Below are 16754 nucleotides of genomic sequence, written 5' to 3' on the forward strand. Positions count from 1 at the left end.
ACAATTAATTTAATTTATAATATAAATAGGCTTAAAGACTATTTACAACAGCAAAATTATAATAATGAAGTGAACAGAAAATTTATAATAAATTAATACAACTAATACTTATAGAGCAAACCCTGACGCAGTGACTATAGCCTTGTAATTCACATTCCTTACTGGTTACCATAAACGGGATTTGTGGGATATTTAGTGGGCAACATAGCAATCGGACCTAAATTGTTGAGTTCATTATCGCCTTCATTGGCTGGTGTTGGCGCATAAGCACCATAGGGATCACTGCGACTCTCCCAACCGTTGCCGCCGGCATGTCCACCAGCGCCATAACCCTGCACCTGACCGTTATGTATGTGCAGATGGATTTCCTTCGATGGATGTTGTTCGTTACTCTGTGAGTAGGAGGCTGCTGGCGCTGAGGCGCCCCAACTGCCGGTTGAATGTGGTGTCCAAGTCTGATAATTCCATTGGGGCGCAGAGTGTTCGTGACCACCGAAATTAGCTTTCAATGTGATGAATTTGGCAAGTATGGCCGCGGCGTTCATCAGCACAAGTAATTTCACCAGGAACAATGTTTTCATGCCGAGCATTATGAGGAAGCCCACCATGGCGGTGAGTATGCCGAATTTGAAGATGAGTGGAATTATCATCATTTGTAGGCGACGGATTTTACCAAAAGTACGACCCTCTGTAAGTGAAGAAGAGAAGATAGTGAGGAAATGAGAATATATATGTATATGTATGTATAAAGGTGTGATTTCAAATAAATTGTATTGCATCATATGATATTTAATCACATGACTTTATGTCACATGATCTCACATCATATGATGTGATTTTTATCATATGATTCAAAATAGTAATACATATTTTATTTCTAAAAAATTTAATTTTAATTTATCTTTCGCTTCAATAATCGACTCGCACAATCACAGCTAGTGGTGTATGATAAAAACAATATAAAGTTTCTCATGCAATCGAAAGCCATTGACTTTAAGATGAATCAGAGCTGAACATAATCGCTGTAGACTTTCGCGATGAAGCACACGCAAATTCAATTTTATTTTACACCTTTTTTCGTAATAAATATTTCTCTTTACTCAATGTATTTCCATTACTTGTACAATTATTACATTTTGCTTTCGAATATTGCATTGCATCAACCACTAATTTCTGTTTTAAATATATTGATGAGAGTGTAAAATTGTTATCATTGACCCAGAGTTCGAATGAAAACGAAAGCGATAATTGTAGATGCAATGCACCTGTTTTACTGATTTTTCGTTGTACTTCATATGATATACACTTATGTAAGTGTGCTTGAAACAGTAGTACTCAAACACATACAACACAATTAAATTTGTAGATCTTCAATATCGGCCTGTGCTTTGTTATTGTAAACAATGTGTTAACTACTTTTATTCACTCACAGTGGTGCGGATAAATAAAAAAGAAAGTAAGGAATTGACATTCAACAAACATCAAAAAAAAGTAATTTCAAAAAATAAAAAAAAATTCAATTCCTTTGCACTTCAAATTGACAAAAGCTGGCATTCAGTTGTAAAGTAATTACTAATGCGCACCTTTGTATGCTCGCACTTAATTGAAATACTTTGGTACTTAAGTACTTATGTAAACACTTATGTCTGCTTGTTTGTAGTTGTAGAAAGGTGCCACTTTCATTTAACCAACTGCCCTTCGGTCAGGAAATGACAAATATCAATATGAATACAATTTAATTGTTATAAGAAAACTGGAATGTCAAAGTCAAATGTCTTATTGCGCACACTGTTTATTTTTAATTATTAAAAATTATTTTTTATTATTCAATTAAGTTTCAATCCATATTTTGATGGAGTGAAATTTATTTGTATTGAAAGAATTGTATTTGTATTGCATTGTTGTTGTTAATAAAAGAACATTACTGAAATATTTTCGTAGAACTGAATGTCATGTGATTCATTGATGACTAGAAATCATCAAAATTTAAAGTGAACCGAATAGCACTGCATTACATAGAGTGTTAAGGTACCGGTTCTAACTTTATATTTTCCTTCTCCATACATTATTTTTCCTAATAGTAATTTGTTGTATTTATTATGATTATCAAATGTAATTATTACCGAAAAGTTTCCTTATTTATTAGGAATTAGAATTAGAAATTTTTTTAACGTTTACATTTTCAATGTCTTTATTCTAACTTAAAGATTTTCTTAATGGCAATTTGTTTTATTTAGTAATGATTATCAGAAGTAATGATTACCGATAAGTTTCAATACTTTTTAGAAACTTTTCAAAAACTATGTTTTCATTTTTATTTTTGTTTTTGAATTAGTATCAATTACCCAACTCCATTTAAAGTAATCAAGAAGTAATCATATGTTTGTCCCTTAGAAGAAAAAGTAAGAAATATAAGCAAAAAATGTATGCGATCATCTTTTAAAAAAAAAAAATGAGAAAATAACCTAATTTAATTAAGATAATCAAGCATATATTAAAGGTAATGAAGAATAATCAAAATTATTCAAATCGATAATTAAATTATTTTTTTCGATTATTGTAGACTAGTTTTGATTGTTTTCTTAAATAGAAAAGAGTTTTGTTAGCTGTTTTGAATATTTAAAACAAAAGTATTTATGAGCCAACTTGCCTGTCTACAAGGTTTAGGACATTTTGGCATTGAATCATTCGGTATTCAAAGATAATCAAATATATCCTTCGCTTATACACTGAGCCCATAAAAGTACTGAACTAATGGTGTTAGAAGAATGAAGCTTGACTGTGTTAAAGACTCAAGAGTGAATTTAAATTTGGATACGATTCTGATTTAAAAAATAATTACAAGTTTCAAAAAATAAGATCCTCAGTCTATGCAGAAACCTCAAAAGACAAACTATTAATCGTTAAACATGATGAATCCTCACAGATATGCTAGGGAGTGTGATGAAATTACGATTTCTATCTCGTAAAAGTTAGCATCATACAAATTTAACGCTTCAACCGTAATGAGGTTAATATCACAAACATATCGACAAGTACACACGCATTGCGCAACACACGATTTCATCACCATCAAACCACAAGCACTTGTATCAGGAGCTGTGCTGGAAGATAAGTAACCACAGACACATATTTAAACAAATAGACAGTTAAGTGTTGCAACAAATGCAAGTGAAAAGTGTGTAGAAAAGTTGCCACCAATTGCGGTTGCATTAACGGCCTCTTAGGTTTATGTAATAGCGAATGACAAGCATTAATACTACTTTACACACTTCATTTGTTGTGTTAAGCCTACTTAATGTATGTACATTTGTCTGCAGCTAAGTGTCGCTGCTTGGTGCTGAAAGTGAAAAGCCGCACGAAAGACATTAGCGATGCTTAACAAAGGTGTTGAAGGAAGTAAGCACTTAATTACACACGTGCAAAGGTGGCAGAAAGACAAATAAAAAATTTCAAAATCATCGTTAAAACAATAATGACATGCGTATGTCAAAATGGGAATTGAAATGAAAACTCAACTGTCAACAAAAGCAGTAAGCTCAAGAAAAGTTGAGCAAACTAAAATCACTTCTACAAATAACACATGTCAACTTGCAAGTGGTTTTCCCTACAACAACTGCAGTACTTGAAATTTAAAGCACTTAATTGCTCAATGAATCGTGCACTCAACTCACCTACTGCCGCCTTAGCTGCCTGGGAAACATCACGCACTTCGCGCACCAACGCCTTCTGTGCACCAGCCGCCGCCTCGGCATCGTCATCGCCGAAAAGGCTTTCACTCAAATCATCTCTTATCCAATTCCACACATTGCGTACCATACCCCAAACGCTGTACGACGCGGTGGCGTCTTCATTTTTCTCTGCCGCCGTCAAAGCTGTTTCACTTTTCGCTGGCTTCTTAGCAGCCGGCGCTGTCTCACCCTCCTCATCGTCAACATCATCGTCGTCTTCATCATCTTCAGCTGTCTCAGTGTCCGCTGCATCCTCGTTATCAGCGTCAATATCTGCATCGGTCTCATCATTTGCCTTTGATTCAACAGTTGCAGCAGCAGCAGCTGGAGCTACAACAACAACTGCCTCTGTAGTTGCATGACTTAGCTCAACTTTGCTGGCATTTGTATTGTTCGCGCTGGCGTTGATTGCTGTTGTTGTTATCTTAGCGGCATCAACTTGCCAGCTAAGCAGCGTAATTGTGGTCAATAGTAGTGCTAATGTGATGGTACGCGCGATATGATTTGTGCGGCACTGAAAGTAAAAAAAAAATCAATTATATTAAAAATATTTATTTGAAAAGTAAAAATTAAAAATTTAATGGAATATTAACTAATGTGAGTTTAAATTAGGTTGGGTCAGTTATTTGAAATTTTATTTGTACTCCCGCAAATATAAAAGGCTTAAGCGACGAACTTGCTTTAACTAACCACGCTTAAGAAAAACTGCTTCATCACAACACACAATTCGACATGGTTTGTACTTAATTCATTTCGTTACATTTTAACTACGTGCTGACAAACCTGATAACTGAGTAAATGAGTAATTATCATTTTACTATTTTGAGTTTGTGTCCAGCTGTGTCATGTAATATTTCTTTCGTGCGTTCATTTCAAGCTATTAACTATGTCATCTAAATTTGGCGTGATAATTTGTTGAGTTAAATCATTTCACCTAAATTACACATTAAATGTTCATGTACAGTTATATAATGATAGAGCGATAAATAGGAAAATTATATGGTAGCGGAAATTGGGGTTAACAGCTTCATAAAATAGACAAAGTAATTGAAAAGGTGAAGTAGTAAAGTGATCATCACGGATTTCTGAGCAATTTTTTGTTATACTGTAATTGTAAAGTATTTCATTTGAAAGTAATATCAGTGTTTGGTTTTTTTAAAGCGATAAGAGTTTACCACAGACACCATAGACCTATGCAGAAGCTGTTCTCAAGGGTAGCCAAAGAATAATAAAGATATTCAATTAGTTTTCATTGGTGCCAAAATTTTCGAAATTTTTTAACTAGAAATTAGTGTTTTTATAAATGAAAGTAGTTATGAACTGTTCGAAAGTGTGTATAAACAATTGGCATCTTATAATTATAGCAAAAATTTAATAAAAATAGTTATCATGGCCATACCACGAAAATATTGTCATCGAAATAAAATTCTTGACGAAATTCGCGATATTTTAATGTTTTCCTTCGTTAAAGGCAAATCCGCTAGAGAAACGTTCCGTGAGACTGATGGTGTTTTGGGGGATAGTACTCTATCTCTTTGAACTGTCAAGGTATGGTTTCTACGATTCAGAGCGGGTGAAAATGACACCATGGATAAACCAGCCGGCGGAAGACCTGTGCCGAATACCTATCAAAATATGGAAAACATCGAGTTAGACCGGCATGTGACATCTCGTGACATCGCCCAGTAGATGAGATTTAGTCACCAAACCATTTTAAACCGTCTGGAGAAGACTGGATACACAAAAAAGCTTGATGTTAGGGTGCCGCATGATTTGACGCAAAACCTACTCAACGCCTGCGATATGCTGCTGAAACGGAACGAAATCGACCCATTTTTGAAGCGGATGGTGACTGGCGACGAATAATGGATCACATACGACAATATAAAGCGAAAACCGTCGGTGAATCGTGCCAAACAGTGGCCAAGCCGGCTATCCACTATGAGCTGCTCCCATATGGCCAGACGCTTAATTCTTCCCTCTACTGCGAACAACTGGATCGCTTGAAGCAGGCGATCGACCAGAAGCATCAAGAATTGGCCAACTGGAAGGGTGACCACACACTTCTTTGATGACTGGTCAGAAGCTACGGGAGCACAGATGGGAGGTTTTATCGCATCCACCATATAGCCCGGACATAGTGCCAAGTGATTACCACCTGTCCTATCCATGGCGAACGCCATTGGTGGCGTATAGTTGAACTCAAAAGAGGCTTGTGAAAAGTGGCTGTTCGAGTTCGTCGCCAAAATTGCCCTTTAGGTGGAAACAGATTATCGAACTAAACGACACATATTTGAACTAAATCCGATTTTATAAAGCATTGAATAAAGAGCAAAAATGCGGAAGGGAGATATTTGAATTATTTAATAAATTAAATATCTCCTGGACTAACTGGTAATTAACTATGATTACTGTCAAAGTTTGGTCGAATGAAAATTCTTAATAATAGCTCGAGTACATCTAAGTTCTTTAAATCACGTCGAAACTTATCAAATAATTATAACATTATAAATGGTCAGTAAAAGTAACTGTGGATTACTGGTATCTCATTTGAATTCTGATGTATCTTTCTTGTCTTGCCTGATATCACTTGTTGTTGTAGCGCGTTCATTTTGATGAAATTATATTATCATAAAATCAATGCTTTAATTAGAGCTCAGATAATTTAAAAAGTCATTAATTTTGAAATAGTAAATAACTGAAAGTCAATTGACCGAATTTCTTTTTTTAATTTCAACTATAAAATCTGTTTCTTTTTTAACAATTTGTGGACCAGGTCCACTGCATAAGTCATTAACGTACGAGATAATAACGTAATAATTAACTGAAAGTAATTTTAATTAAACTAAAAGCGAAATGGGAACCCTTAATTTTGTAAATATTTAAGACCCAATTAACAAAGGATAGTTCAAAGAAAGGGAATGTTTTAACCTAAAACGAAATTGAAATTGCAAAAAAAAATTGAAAACGGAACTTTCCAAGCAATTAACAGCCTATTGACTTTGTTCTTAGCAATTCGAAGAGTGAAAGCTCATTAAAATTGAAAAGGCGATAATTACTTGAAACCACTTTAAACTGGCGCTCAATTTCATAAATAGGAAAGGCAAAAATATGCGAAAGTGCAACATTAAGATCGCCAAAAAACAACTTGACAGTCATTAATAAACGCAATTAGGCGGCTGATTAGCACCTTTTAAAAACCGGGAAATGCGTCAGAGCAAAACCAAAAGTAGCAAAGTAAAGCTTAACTGCAAACAAAGAAAGCTTAACTGCAAATCGGCCAACGCAAAATGTAAAAATTTAACATTTTTTCGGTATTTAAAGTGAAGGCGTAGTCATACGCGTTATGAAATTGCCAAATACAAAGAAATAATAATATATTTAAATGAAATGTAGCATTTCTTTGGTTCCCAGTATGGACATGGAGTTGCGCAAAAACCCCAAATGAAATCGAAAGCACGCAAATGAAACTGAAACGCTGGTGTTTTTGCGTGTTGCGGGGAGAGCGGTAGAGTGCAAATATTTGCTTTGCTAGTTATAGCATTGTATTTATTTACAAAACCGCAAAAAATGCGGTTGTATTTGTTTTGAAGAAAGTGAAACAGCGCGAAACGGCGACAGAGTGGCGAATGCTGTGTCGAAGACGCGGTGCTCACAAATTTACGTAATCATGCAAATTGGTTTTGGAATTCGCACTAAATTTAGTCACTCTCCAAAAAATGTGATAAAAGTGTTGGTAAAATAAAATACAAAAAATAAATTTAATGTAAAGTTGTTAAAAAACAGTTTTGAAACTGGAAGCTCCAAAAAAAATATATTTTTTTCTATATTTATTTCAATCTCTATTTTAGAACTCATTTATATTTATGTTGTTTACAACAACAAAAGTGTGTCAACTTATTTCAAGCAACGCAGCAAAGTGTTCTCGAACGTTTAATTTACATAATTGCTCCACAGTAGCACAAGCATTTAGCTGCGGGCTTGAAATAATTATTATTATTTTGTTCTCAAGCAGTAAATATTTATGGATATTTATATAGCTATTGCTGCTCACACGCTTTACTCACTTGCCTGTAAGTGTGTGATTCTAAAAAGTTCAAAAATTGTGTCAATAGTGCTCGCCAATTAAGCCAAATATAGTTGTATGTGTATGTAAATACCTACTTTTATATATATCTTTATAAGTATATATTCACAGAGTGTCTAACTGTGAGGAAATAGTCTCAATTCTTTGCATAAATTCGCAACGCTTTCTACTCGCTTTGTATTCAGCGTGCGAATTTATGTCAGCGCCAATTAATTTTGACCACCTATAGGCACGTCTCATTTCACCTGTCTGCTGGGCGATTGTGCTCGTTTGTTGTTGCCAGCAATTAGCAATTGACCAAGTTTTTATTTTGTATTTTTAGACAAATGCTTAAGTTAATTAGAGAGTTTGAGAGCAATTTGAAAGGGAGAAATGTTGTTGCTAAGGAAATAATATTATATATCAACTGTAAAACAACAACAAAATACAATACTAGTTTTTGTTATTGTAACAGTAAAAAATTAACTAAAAAATTTAATATTTGAACTGCTGGCAACTTACATATTATACATGAGAACAAGTTCGTTTCTTAAGTCTTTAGTGTATATGTAGTAATAGCAAATTTAATAAGCCTTTTTGTAAATTTCATGTGAACGACTTTCCCAATGAAAAGACTCACACATTTGTGTTTTTTGTAATATAAATTTCACATGGGGAAAATCTCACATCTTCGAAAATTTTCCCTTATTGTAAAAGAAATTTTGTTCTTGTGAAACAGTAAAATTTGTGAGCAAGTGAATGCTATAAAGGTAGCAACGGATCTATTGATTCGAAGCGTAGCATCCTTCAGTGAAGTGACGATTCTCTCTGGTAGTAAGTCGTCGAGACTGGTAAGGAAATATCTACCCTCACACACAGGCAATACCGGTTACGGTTATACTAGTTTGGGTGCCTGGCCACAGAGGAATCCCAGGCTTTTAAGGATAGGTACGTTAGTATTAACTACTGTAGAATGGGAATAAGTAGGAGTACTATATATTCTTTTGTGATATTCTACTAGACAGTCAGTCTTCAGCTGAGCTCTGGTCAGTCGAAAGATCCTACTGACCCAAAGAAAATCGTGAGACGTCTAGGAAGTTCTTCGCTCTTAATACTAAATCATTATTTGAAGGGATCATTAAAAAATTTAGCTGCAGAAGTTTCCGAGGAGAAAACGAGGCAGAATCATTTTGCTGACGGAATGCCCACCTATACGAGATCGATACTAAAATTCCTTGAATCTCAATTTTTTTTAACTGCCCTGCGAATTAGCGGCTTTAGAAGTAAAAAACTTATGCAGCTTTGCATTGACGAGTCCTAATATATTTAGGGTTTTTCTGAATTCACAAAGGACTGTAGACTATAAGGTCTAAGTGTATTCCTTCTCTTGTGGGGAACATGTTTTGGTAGAAAATCCTAAAATAGCTCTCAAAAAAAAAAAAAATAAGGAGAAAGTGCATGCATTTGAATAGTAACATATTTCCCTCGATATAATAGGACCACCATCGATATCGATGGAAGAAAAGAACAAGATTGCTACCCAGTTTGTAATTATAAATTGAGTTTTCCTTAATAGCTCCAATAAAAAACATCAAAAAATCAAAACAAAAGTATGTGTGACAGAATGCTGAAATTCGAATATAATTTTTCATTCACACGAAATTCATTATAAGATTTTTTTTCGTGTGGAAATAAAAATTTATGGGAAATTCACAATGAGGCTGAATGTGTTTCGAGTTCAAATATTGATTCAAAATTCAGAACAGTAGCGTAAAAAAAGGAATGAAATAATTGACTTGCCACTATTTAGAAAATTAAAATCTTAAAAACACAGTCAATTAGCTGCAATCTCTTTATCATTAATCATTTAACTCTTTTCATTTCCACCAACAAAATATTTTGGAAACTTTGCACACCCTTGTCACACACCTTTCTATTTAAAAACTCTATTAACGAACATTTTCCGTTTTGTTCTCTCCCCTTCTCTCTTTCATTTCATTTCCCAGCAATTTATTGACACGTGCTAATCACAGAACAAAATCACCTTATACACTTCTTTAATAAGCCGAAAATATAACTTTTGTTGCCATTTACCCAGTTACCTGATTCCATATAAACACATTAGAATAACTAAATTATTTGAAACAGTGAGCGCCTTTTATATATTTATTATTAATGAGCATTGTTTCTTTTCTCTCTAAAATAATTCAAAAATTATTTAATATGCTGAAAGGCAATTTCGCACATCATTAAGATGTTTAAAGAATTGCTTGCGTTCTTAACTGTGATTAGAAATCTCGTAGAATATAAGCTGTGTGACCTATAGAACAGATCGTTTTAATAAAAATAATAGATTTGTTGTTTTAAGCAACAAATGTGTATTGTGCGCGTCTTTTATTATGCTCGGACACATGCTGCCATTGTTATGAAGCCGTAAACAATGTGCGAAAAGGCACTGCCGATTTCTTTCACATTCATTGTGAGCTGCTTGAATGGCTTAAATGATGCTAAAGAAGGTCGTTTGTGGTTTATAAAACGATTTTTGGCTGCTAGAACTCTTTTTTCAAATAATGTTCTGGAAAGTGATTAAAAATATAATTGGTATTTTACTTTCAATTTGTTGTTATTGTTGTTTTAGTATAATTGATAGCAAATATATTTTTAATTTTTATTAATGACGCTATATAAATCAAAAACACAACACCTTAAATAGCGCATGTCACGAATATGATCCAAACGCCTAAGTCACAATTAAGCTATCAACAAATGTTTGCGTGTCAGCGTTGATAAAATGAGTGCAAACATAAATTTAAGAAAAAAAATATTGAAATTATTAATAAAGTTGTAAAAGCGTTTAACAACAACAACAACAACACAAAGGTTTGCAGACATGCAAAAGAAAGCGCCAGTTAACAGTAAATGATGTTGATGATGAGCATGGCAAAATGGCAAAAAATGCTTTTCATGCTCATATGAGATGATGACACAAAGGTAACATGCCACAAGGCAGCTACAAATGAGGTGCCAAAGCGTAGGGAGTAAATGAGTGTGTGAATAAAAAATATGCAAAATTTAAAAATTGTGTAGTTAGGTTAATGTGCACAATGAAATGACAACAAAGAAATAAACACTTTAATAAAAAAAATGCTAAATGTGCTTTTAATTAAATTGAAAAATTATATAATTTGAAAAAATATTTATTACGAACAGGATATATTTTTAAATAAAAGCGTAAATTTTCTTTCAATTTAAGTAAAGAGATGTGCAATATGTGATCTTTTGAAGTATAGCCTTCGCTGAAGAGTTAATCCCAAAGAATGTAGGGATCCCCCTATATATGTCCTTAAATAGGCAAAGATTTAAAAACAATATATATTTTTGTTCCTAAAAGCCCCATAAGATCATAGAGAAGAAGCAGTTAGACCCACAAGTAGACGTCCAAGAGTTTGTTGTTGTAAAATTTATCAATAATCTTCACAAAAATAGTGTAAACGTTTTGAACAAGAATACTTGGGTCTTCGAAAGCTCTCACAATAGGTGCCGAATAAGCTTATAACTGTTTAAGTCATTATCTCCAGATCTGAAACTCAAAATTAGAAGATTGATCTTTACAATGAAGAAATAATTATCGAGGTTGAAGCAATAGACAAATCATGCAACAACAATTAGTATTAAAAAGTTGGAAGATCACTACAATCGATTTATCACGATAGATATTGTTTTTTCATATTTAATACATAAGGATGACATTGCGCTGAGTAGGAAAAAAGTTATGACAATCCATCTAAAAGATTATGTAGCTCATATCCCTATACAATTTAGTAAAATTTCCAAAAAAAATTACAAATTGTATTCATCACTTTATACCCTAAAGCTACTACAAAGAGTTCTTTCTAACAAAAAAAATTTCATCTCTCATCTCAAAATCACCAAAACACAGTAAACCTACATACATATGCGGATAAAAATGCATAACACAATCTACTTTGTTTACTTTTACCACAGCAATAATGCTGCAAGTCCACCATAAAGCTCAAACGAGGTTAATGTGCCACAAACGTGCAGTTTGCACGCCATATAAAGCAGAAAAAGCCGCTTCATTTATATTTTTTATACACATTTTTACAGATTAGCAAAAAAATTACCAAAAATAATTTTATTTGTTTAAAATTAATTACTCACCATTTTGTCAAATCCTGCAAATCCTTCAATAAGTCCTTATTTGTTAAAAAAAAATATAATTTTTTCAAAAAATAATAAACTTTTAATTTTCCACACACTTCAATTTTATGCCGAATATTTGTTTCAGTTTGATAATTTTTGTTATTGTTTTTTTCAGCAAATTTCGAATTCACGCAACGTACGTTCGACTTTCTCGCACGCTTCACAAGTTCACTTCAGCCAGACGGCATAAGCTCGTCACTGTTAAACGCAAGTAAATTCTTCCTCAAACAAAAATCACGGAAACAGAAATGTTGGCCACTAGCCACCAAAGCCACCAAACTAAAAAGCTGCACGTTCCGTTTCGGTCAAGTCGCACTCGAAGACTGGTTCGCTCATCTGCACCAAGTCACCAAGACAAGTTGGTTGGCACGCAGCGCTTAACTGTTGACGGCACAAATACACACTCACATAACTCTAACTCTACTCCATCTCTCCAAAAGAAATTGTAATATTGAATTGAATATTTCTTTACGAATTTCTTTTGCACTTTTTCCAAGCATTCATTCACTCGCATGCAAGCACATACACACACTTCGATTTGCTCATACGAAATTCGTTCAAATAAACTAAACGTTTTTTGAAGATCTCTGCTGCTTCATCTTGTCTTCAGCGATCTCAGTTGCAGCTGCTGAGCTCTGTTGAGACGAGCTTTTACGCCACACTGCACTTAACATAGTTTGATACACATATTGCTTTCAGCTTAGCATCTCGGTGACACAACGGCATGTCTGCTCATACCAAAAACAACAACAATAACAAAAGTAATAACACCAACAACAAAGTCAATAGTGTCTTTCACAATGCTGTTAAACGTTTTTCGTCTGCCACTTTCTTCCAGCGTTTTTGGTATTTTTAATTGTTGTTGTTGTTGTCTACTCAGCAGCCACTTGTACTCATATGTAAACTCGTTTGTCACCAAGCATATTTACTTCACTTTTAACATGGCATTCACATGCGGCTCTGTCAGTTTTTTCTGTGTGGCACGAGCTTTCCGCTTGACCGGCTGCCGCCTCAAGTTTGTTATGAATAAGCGTGTGAAGCAGAAATGTATTCAACATAGTACTACGTGACTCGTATGTGAGCATAAGAGTTTGTGTATTAAATTAATAATTTATAATTTATGACGTCATTAAGCGTTGTCTTTGATATTGCATTGCTTATCAAGTTATTCGGCATGAAGAGCTGCTCCCGTTAACACTATGTTATTGATTATGATGTAATAGCACAAGTATTTGTTAGTATTGATAAATTAAAGGCTTTAACTGTGGGTGTTTACTGCAAATAGTTTTAGTTTCATAATTAAGTCAATCACAGGACACTTCCATATAAGACCTCACCCTTAGAAAAATGAATAAGTGAAATCTAACAAGAAGTGAATGTTAACTCTGATTAACTGTTGCTGTGGACTTGAAATCTTGAATTGCGATTGGTTGAGAATAAGTCTCTTGATGTCTTAAGTGCTGTCATTTGAGGTCAGGTGATCTTCACTTTCAGTTCCTATGTTCCTCTCCTATCCATTATATAACTGCTTGATCACCATTCTGAGTGTAGTTAGATAAATATTCACCATGTGGATTATTTATTCATAGGAAATACCGAGTACATACCGAGTGAGTTTGTGAGAAGATCTTGCAAAAATCATGTTTAAATACTCGTATTATATAAACCTTAGACTTAGAAGAATTCACACCAAAGTTATTCCTTAACAGCATAAAATTCCCCCTAGCTCTGGCTATAAATATATGAATAATAGAGGAGTTGTAGAGACCTACGCAATAGGTCGGCTTCATACTATAGTGAAGTTCATTTACCCTCTTCGATAGCGTTGGCCGCTGTTTACTATTCTAGAAGGAATGAGTTATATATTCATGGGAACCAGTTCATATAATTTGTCTTTAAGCCTAAGCATATTTAAAATTACCTACACGAAGCTTACTTAGCGCTTCCGATAAATCCACCACTAAAATCTTTAGATAACACATAATCCCGTTATACCATTCAACCTACTGACAACCAGAAATATTTTTAGAAAAATGTATGATGTACGAAAGAACTGTATTTTTAGTGCCCGAAATACTTTACTCACCTATCGATTCATTTTTTATCTAAAAACCACATAAACTCTAACGGTTTCTTGAATATTTACTGTTATGTTACCTAAAGTCACTCACTCAGATTTCTTGAATATTTACTGTTATGTTACCTAAAGTCACTCACTCAGATTCGTTCATAAACCATGCATCACTATATAGTATCAACTATTATCAATAATAAACAGTTAGAAAATCTTTTGAAAACCTACTAACTTCTGAAACGATTATCGATGTCACAATATGTAGTATGCATGTTAAATAAACCGTTATTGAGCTGCAACCAGCTATCCCACAAATATAATTTGACTACAGCAATGAGCCCGCATAGTTTTTTCTACTTTTTGTGTCTCATAACAATAATGTCACTGCGTTTCACACTGACCGTGACACAGCTTCTACACTTGCTCATAAGGTCACCGTCTACGGTCATTCATAAAAACGTTGGAGAACACCATGGTGCAATGAAGCGGGTGACTATTTGTGTCTTTGTAAAATTGTCTGCTAGTGACCCAGAAGGAAATTGATGAAAGAATAATATACAAATATCTTCAAAACTCGAATCGATTCTGGTAATTATCAGGATTACAATATATTCTTAAAAACAAATATATGCACTAAATCAATTCCAAAAAATCGTACAATATTTTCAAGAGTCATACAAATCTATAATTTTTGATTAATTAAATAATTATATGTATAATTATATTTTAAATCCATTGCCATTTCAATTAATTTTTATTCTAAGAAAATGTTAATATTTAAATTTAATTATGATTTCATGAATTTCATCCTCTACGGTTTTCCTACAGGGTACTATCACTGTAGTAAAGTAGATAACTTTTGTCATGTCTCTAACGAAAACCCTACCTCAAAATTAGTAAGTCTTCACCAAAAATGCATTGTATTTGCGGTTTATTCAACTATTGCAGCCGTGTACAAATGGACAAATGAATGTGGTTGTGTGGCATTGTTATGTAAAGTGATTTACCGGCTAGACCTTAGACACCTTTAAGTGCAGCTTTATTGTTGATTACGTTCAGTTTCGTGGGTTGTTTTCTCACACCTGTTCTTTATTATTGTTATATAATTTCTTTTTGGCTTTAGTCATATGTAACAGTGCATTCGTGATAGTCTGGTCAGTAACCCGAAATTGGAAAAAGAGAAGAATTATATGAACACCATTAACAGTTGCAGTGAACCGTAAAGTTCTGCTTTGGATTTTAATTTAATTTAATTATGAAGCGAGGTGCTTGACATTTGTCATATATTTAAAAACTCTATGTTAGAGACGTTTTGCAACTTGAGTTCAACTATACGCCACCAATGGCGTTCGACATGGACAGGGACAGGTGGTAATCACTAGGCGCTATGTCTATATGGTGGATGCGATAAAACCTCCCATCCGAGCTCCCGCAGCTTCTGACGAGTCATCAACAAAGTGTGTGGTCTGGCGATGTCCTGATGGAACAATACACCATTCCTGTTGGCCAATTCTGGACGCATCTGGTCGATCGCCTGCTTCAAGCGGTCCAGTTGTTCGCAGTAGATGGTGAAATTAAGCGTCTGGTCATATGGGAGCATCCAAACTTCAAGCTGTTTTGTGTATCCAGACTTCTGCAGATGGTTTAAAATGATTTAGAGTGAACGTTCGTTTTTTATAGGTTATGTCAAGACCTTTCAAAGATGTAGCGCTTTATACATATCCATCCATTCTATTTGCTTCTGGATCTAATAAGATAATCTAATTAAATGCCTTCTGAAACAGATTATAAAGGCTTTCCTAACTAATATTATTTACCACATTCTTGGTCATGTTTTGTCTCATTACCGGAAATATTCCAAAATATCCAAGTTTGACTTCTGTTCTTAAAGTTTAAGCAAACAAGTTTCCTTGCCTTAAAGTTAGATCCTAGCCAGATGAGATGATGAAATAGTTTCATAATTAAATTTTATTTTATAAATATTGTATTGTATAAATAATATTAACAAATTTATTAAAATTTTTCACAAATGATTAACAAATACATATACTCAATACACCACACGACTTCTCCATTCACTTGTTAACATTCGAACGAAAGCTGTTGACCCAAGCATAACCATTCCAGTAGGTGTTCGTGCCGGTATTCCTGTTGTAAGGATTATACGGATTGTAGGGGTTGTATCGATTATAGCCGACATTCGTATCGTAGGGATTATATGGATAGCTGGAAGGATTATTATTATTATTCCAGTAGTTTGAGTAATACTGGTAATTGGGGTAGGCATATTCCCCAATAACCCATGGCCATATGCGTATATTTGTGCCATACCCTGTATACGGTGTGCTGCTCAACTGTGAGAATTGTGGCAATGGTGTCACATAAGGATCGACGTACTGTGGTGCTGCCAACTGTATGTGAAATAGAATTTTTTAAGGAGTTTTATAAAAAAATCGTTTATTTTATTTACCGAGAGCGTAACGGCGCTTGTGCACAATAGATAGGTTATTAAGGCGTTCATTTTGATAGATATTGAAATTTTATGAATTAACGGTTATTTTGCACTGAACTTTCGGCACACTTGCGCTGTTGTCACTTTGTCACTTAATGTGGAACTGTTTAAAAATTTATGATTTTCGTTGCTTAAATAGTGGCGGTG

General features: G+C 34.1%; 2 protein-coding genes across 3 annotated transcripts; both read right to left on the bottom strand.

Annotated features, from left to right (window-relative positions):
• Positions 1–12363, bottom strand: LOC105214629 (uncharacterized). Its single transcript, XM_011188159.3, has 3 exons — positions 11980–12363; positions 3675–4245; positions 1–688 (listed from the first exon to the last, which is right to left on the bottom strand). Exons 1-3 carry the CDS (start codon positions 11980–11982, stop codon positions 159–161), a joined length of 1104 nt encoding a protein of 367 aa, XP_011186461.2. The 5' UTR covers positions 11983–12363; the 3' UTR covers positions 1–158.
• Positions 12364–16075: 3712 nt separating this feature from the next.
• LOC105214615 (uncharacterized) lies at positions 16076–16754 on the bottom strand. 2 transcript variants are annotated; one of them, XM_011188147.3, is made up of 3 exons: positions 16566–16748; positions 16427–16506; positions 16076–16321 (listed from the first exon to the last, which is right to left on the bottom strand). In XM_011188147.3, exons 1-3 carry the CDS (start codon positions 16614–16616, stop codon positions 16171–16173), a joined length of 282 nt encoding a protein of 93 aa, XP_011186449.2. In that variant the 5' UTR covers positions 16617–16748; the 3' UTR covers positions 16076–16170. The 2 variants fall into 2 exon arrangements, with proteins under 2 accessions (XP_011186449.2, XP_011186445.2); XM_011188143.3 differs by having other exon boundaries at positions 16076–16506; positions 16566–16754.

This window comes from Zeugodacus cucurbitae, chromosome 4, assembly GCF_028554725.1.
Source record: "Zeugodacus cucurbitae isolate PBARC_wt_2022May chromosome 4, idZeuCucr1.2, whole genome shotgun sequence".
NCBI classification, from domain to species: Eukaryota; Metazoa; Arthropoda; class Insecta; order Diptera; family Tephritidae; genus Zeugodacus; species Zeugodacus cucurbitae.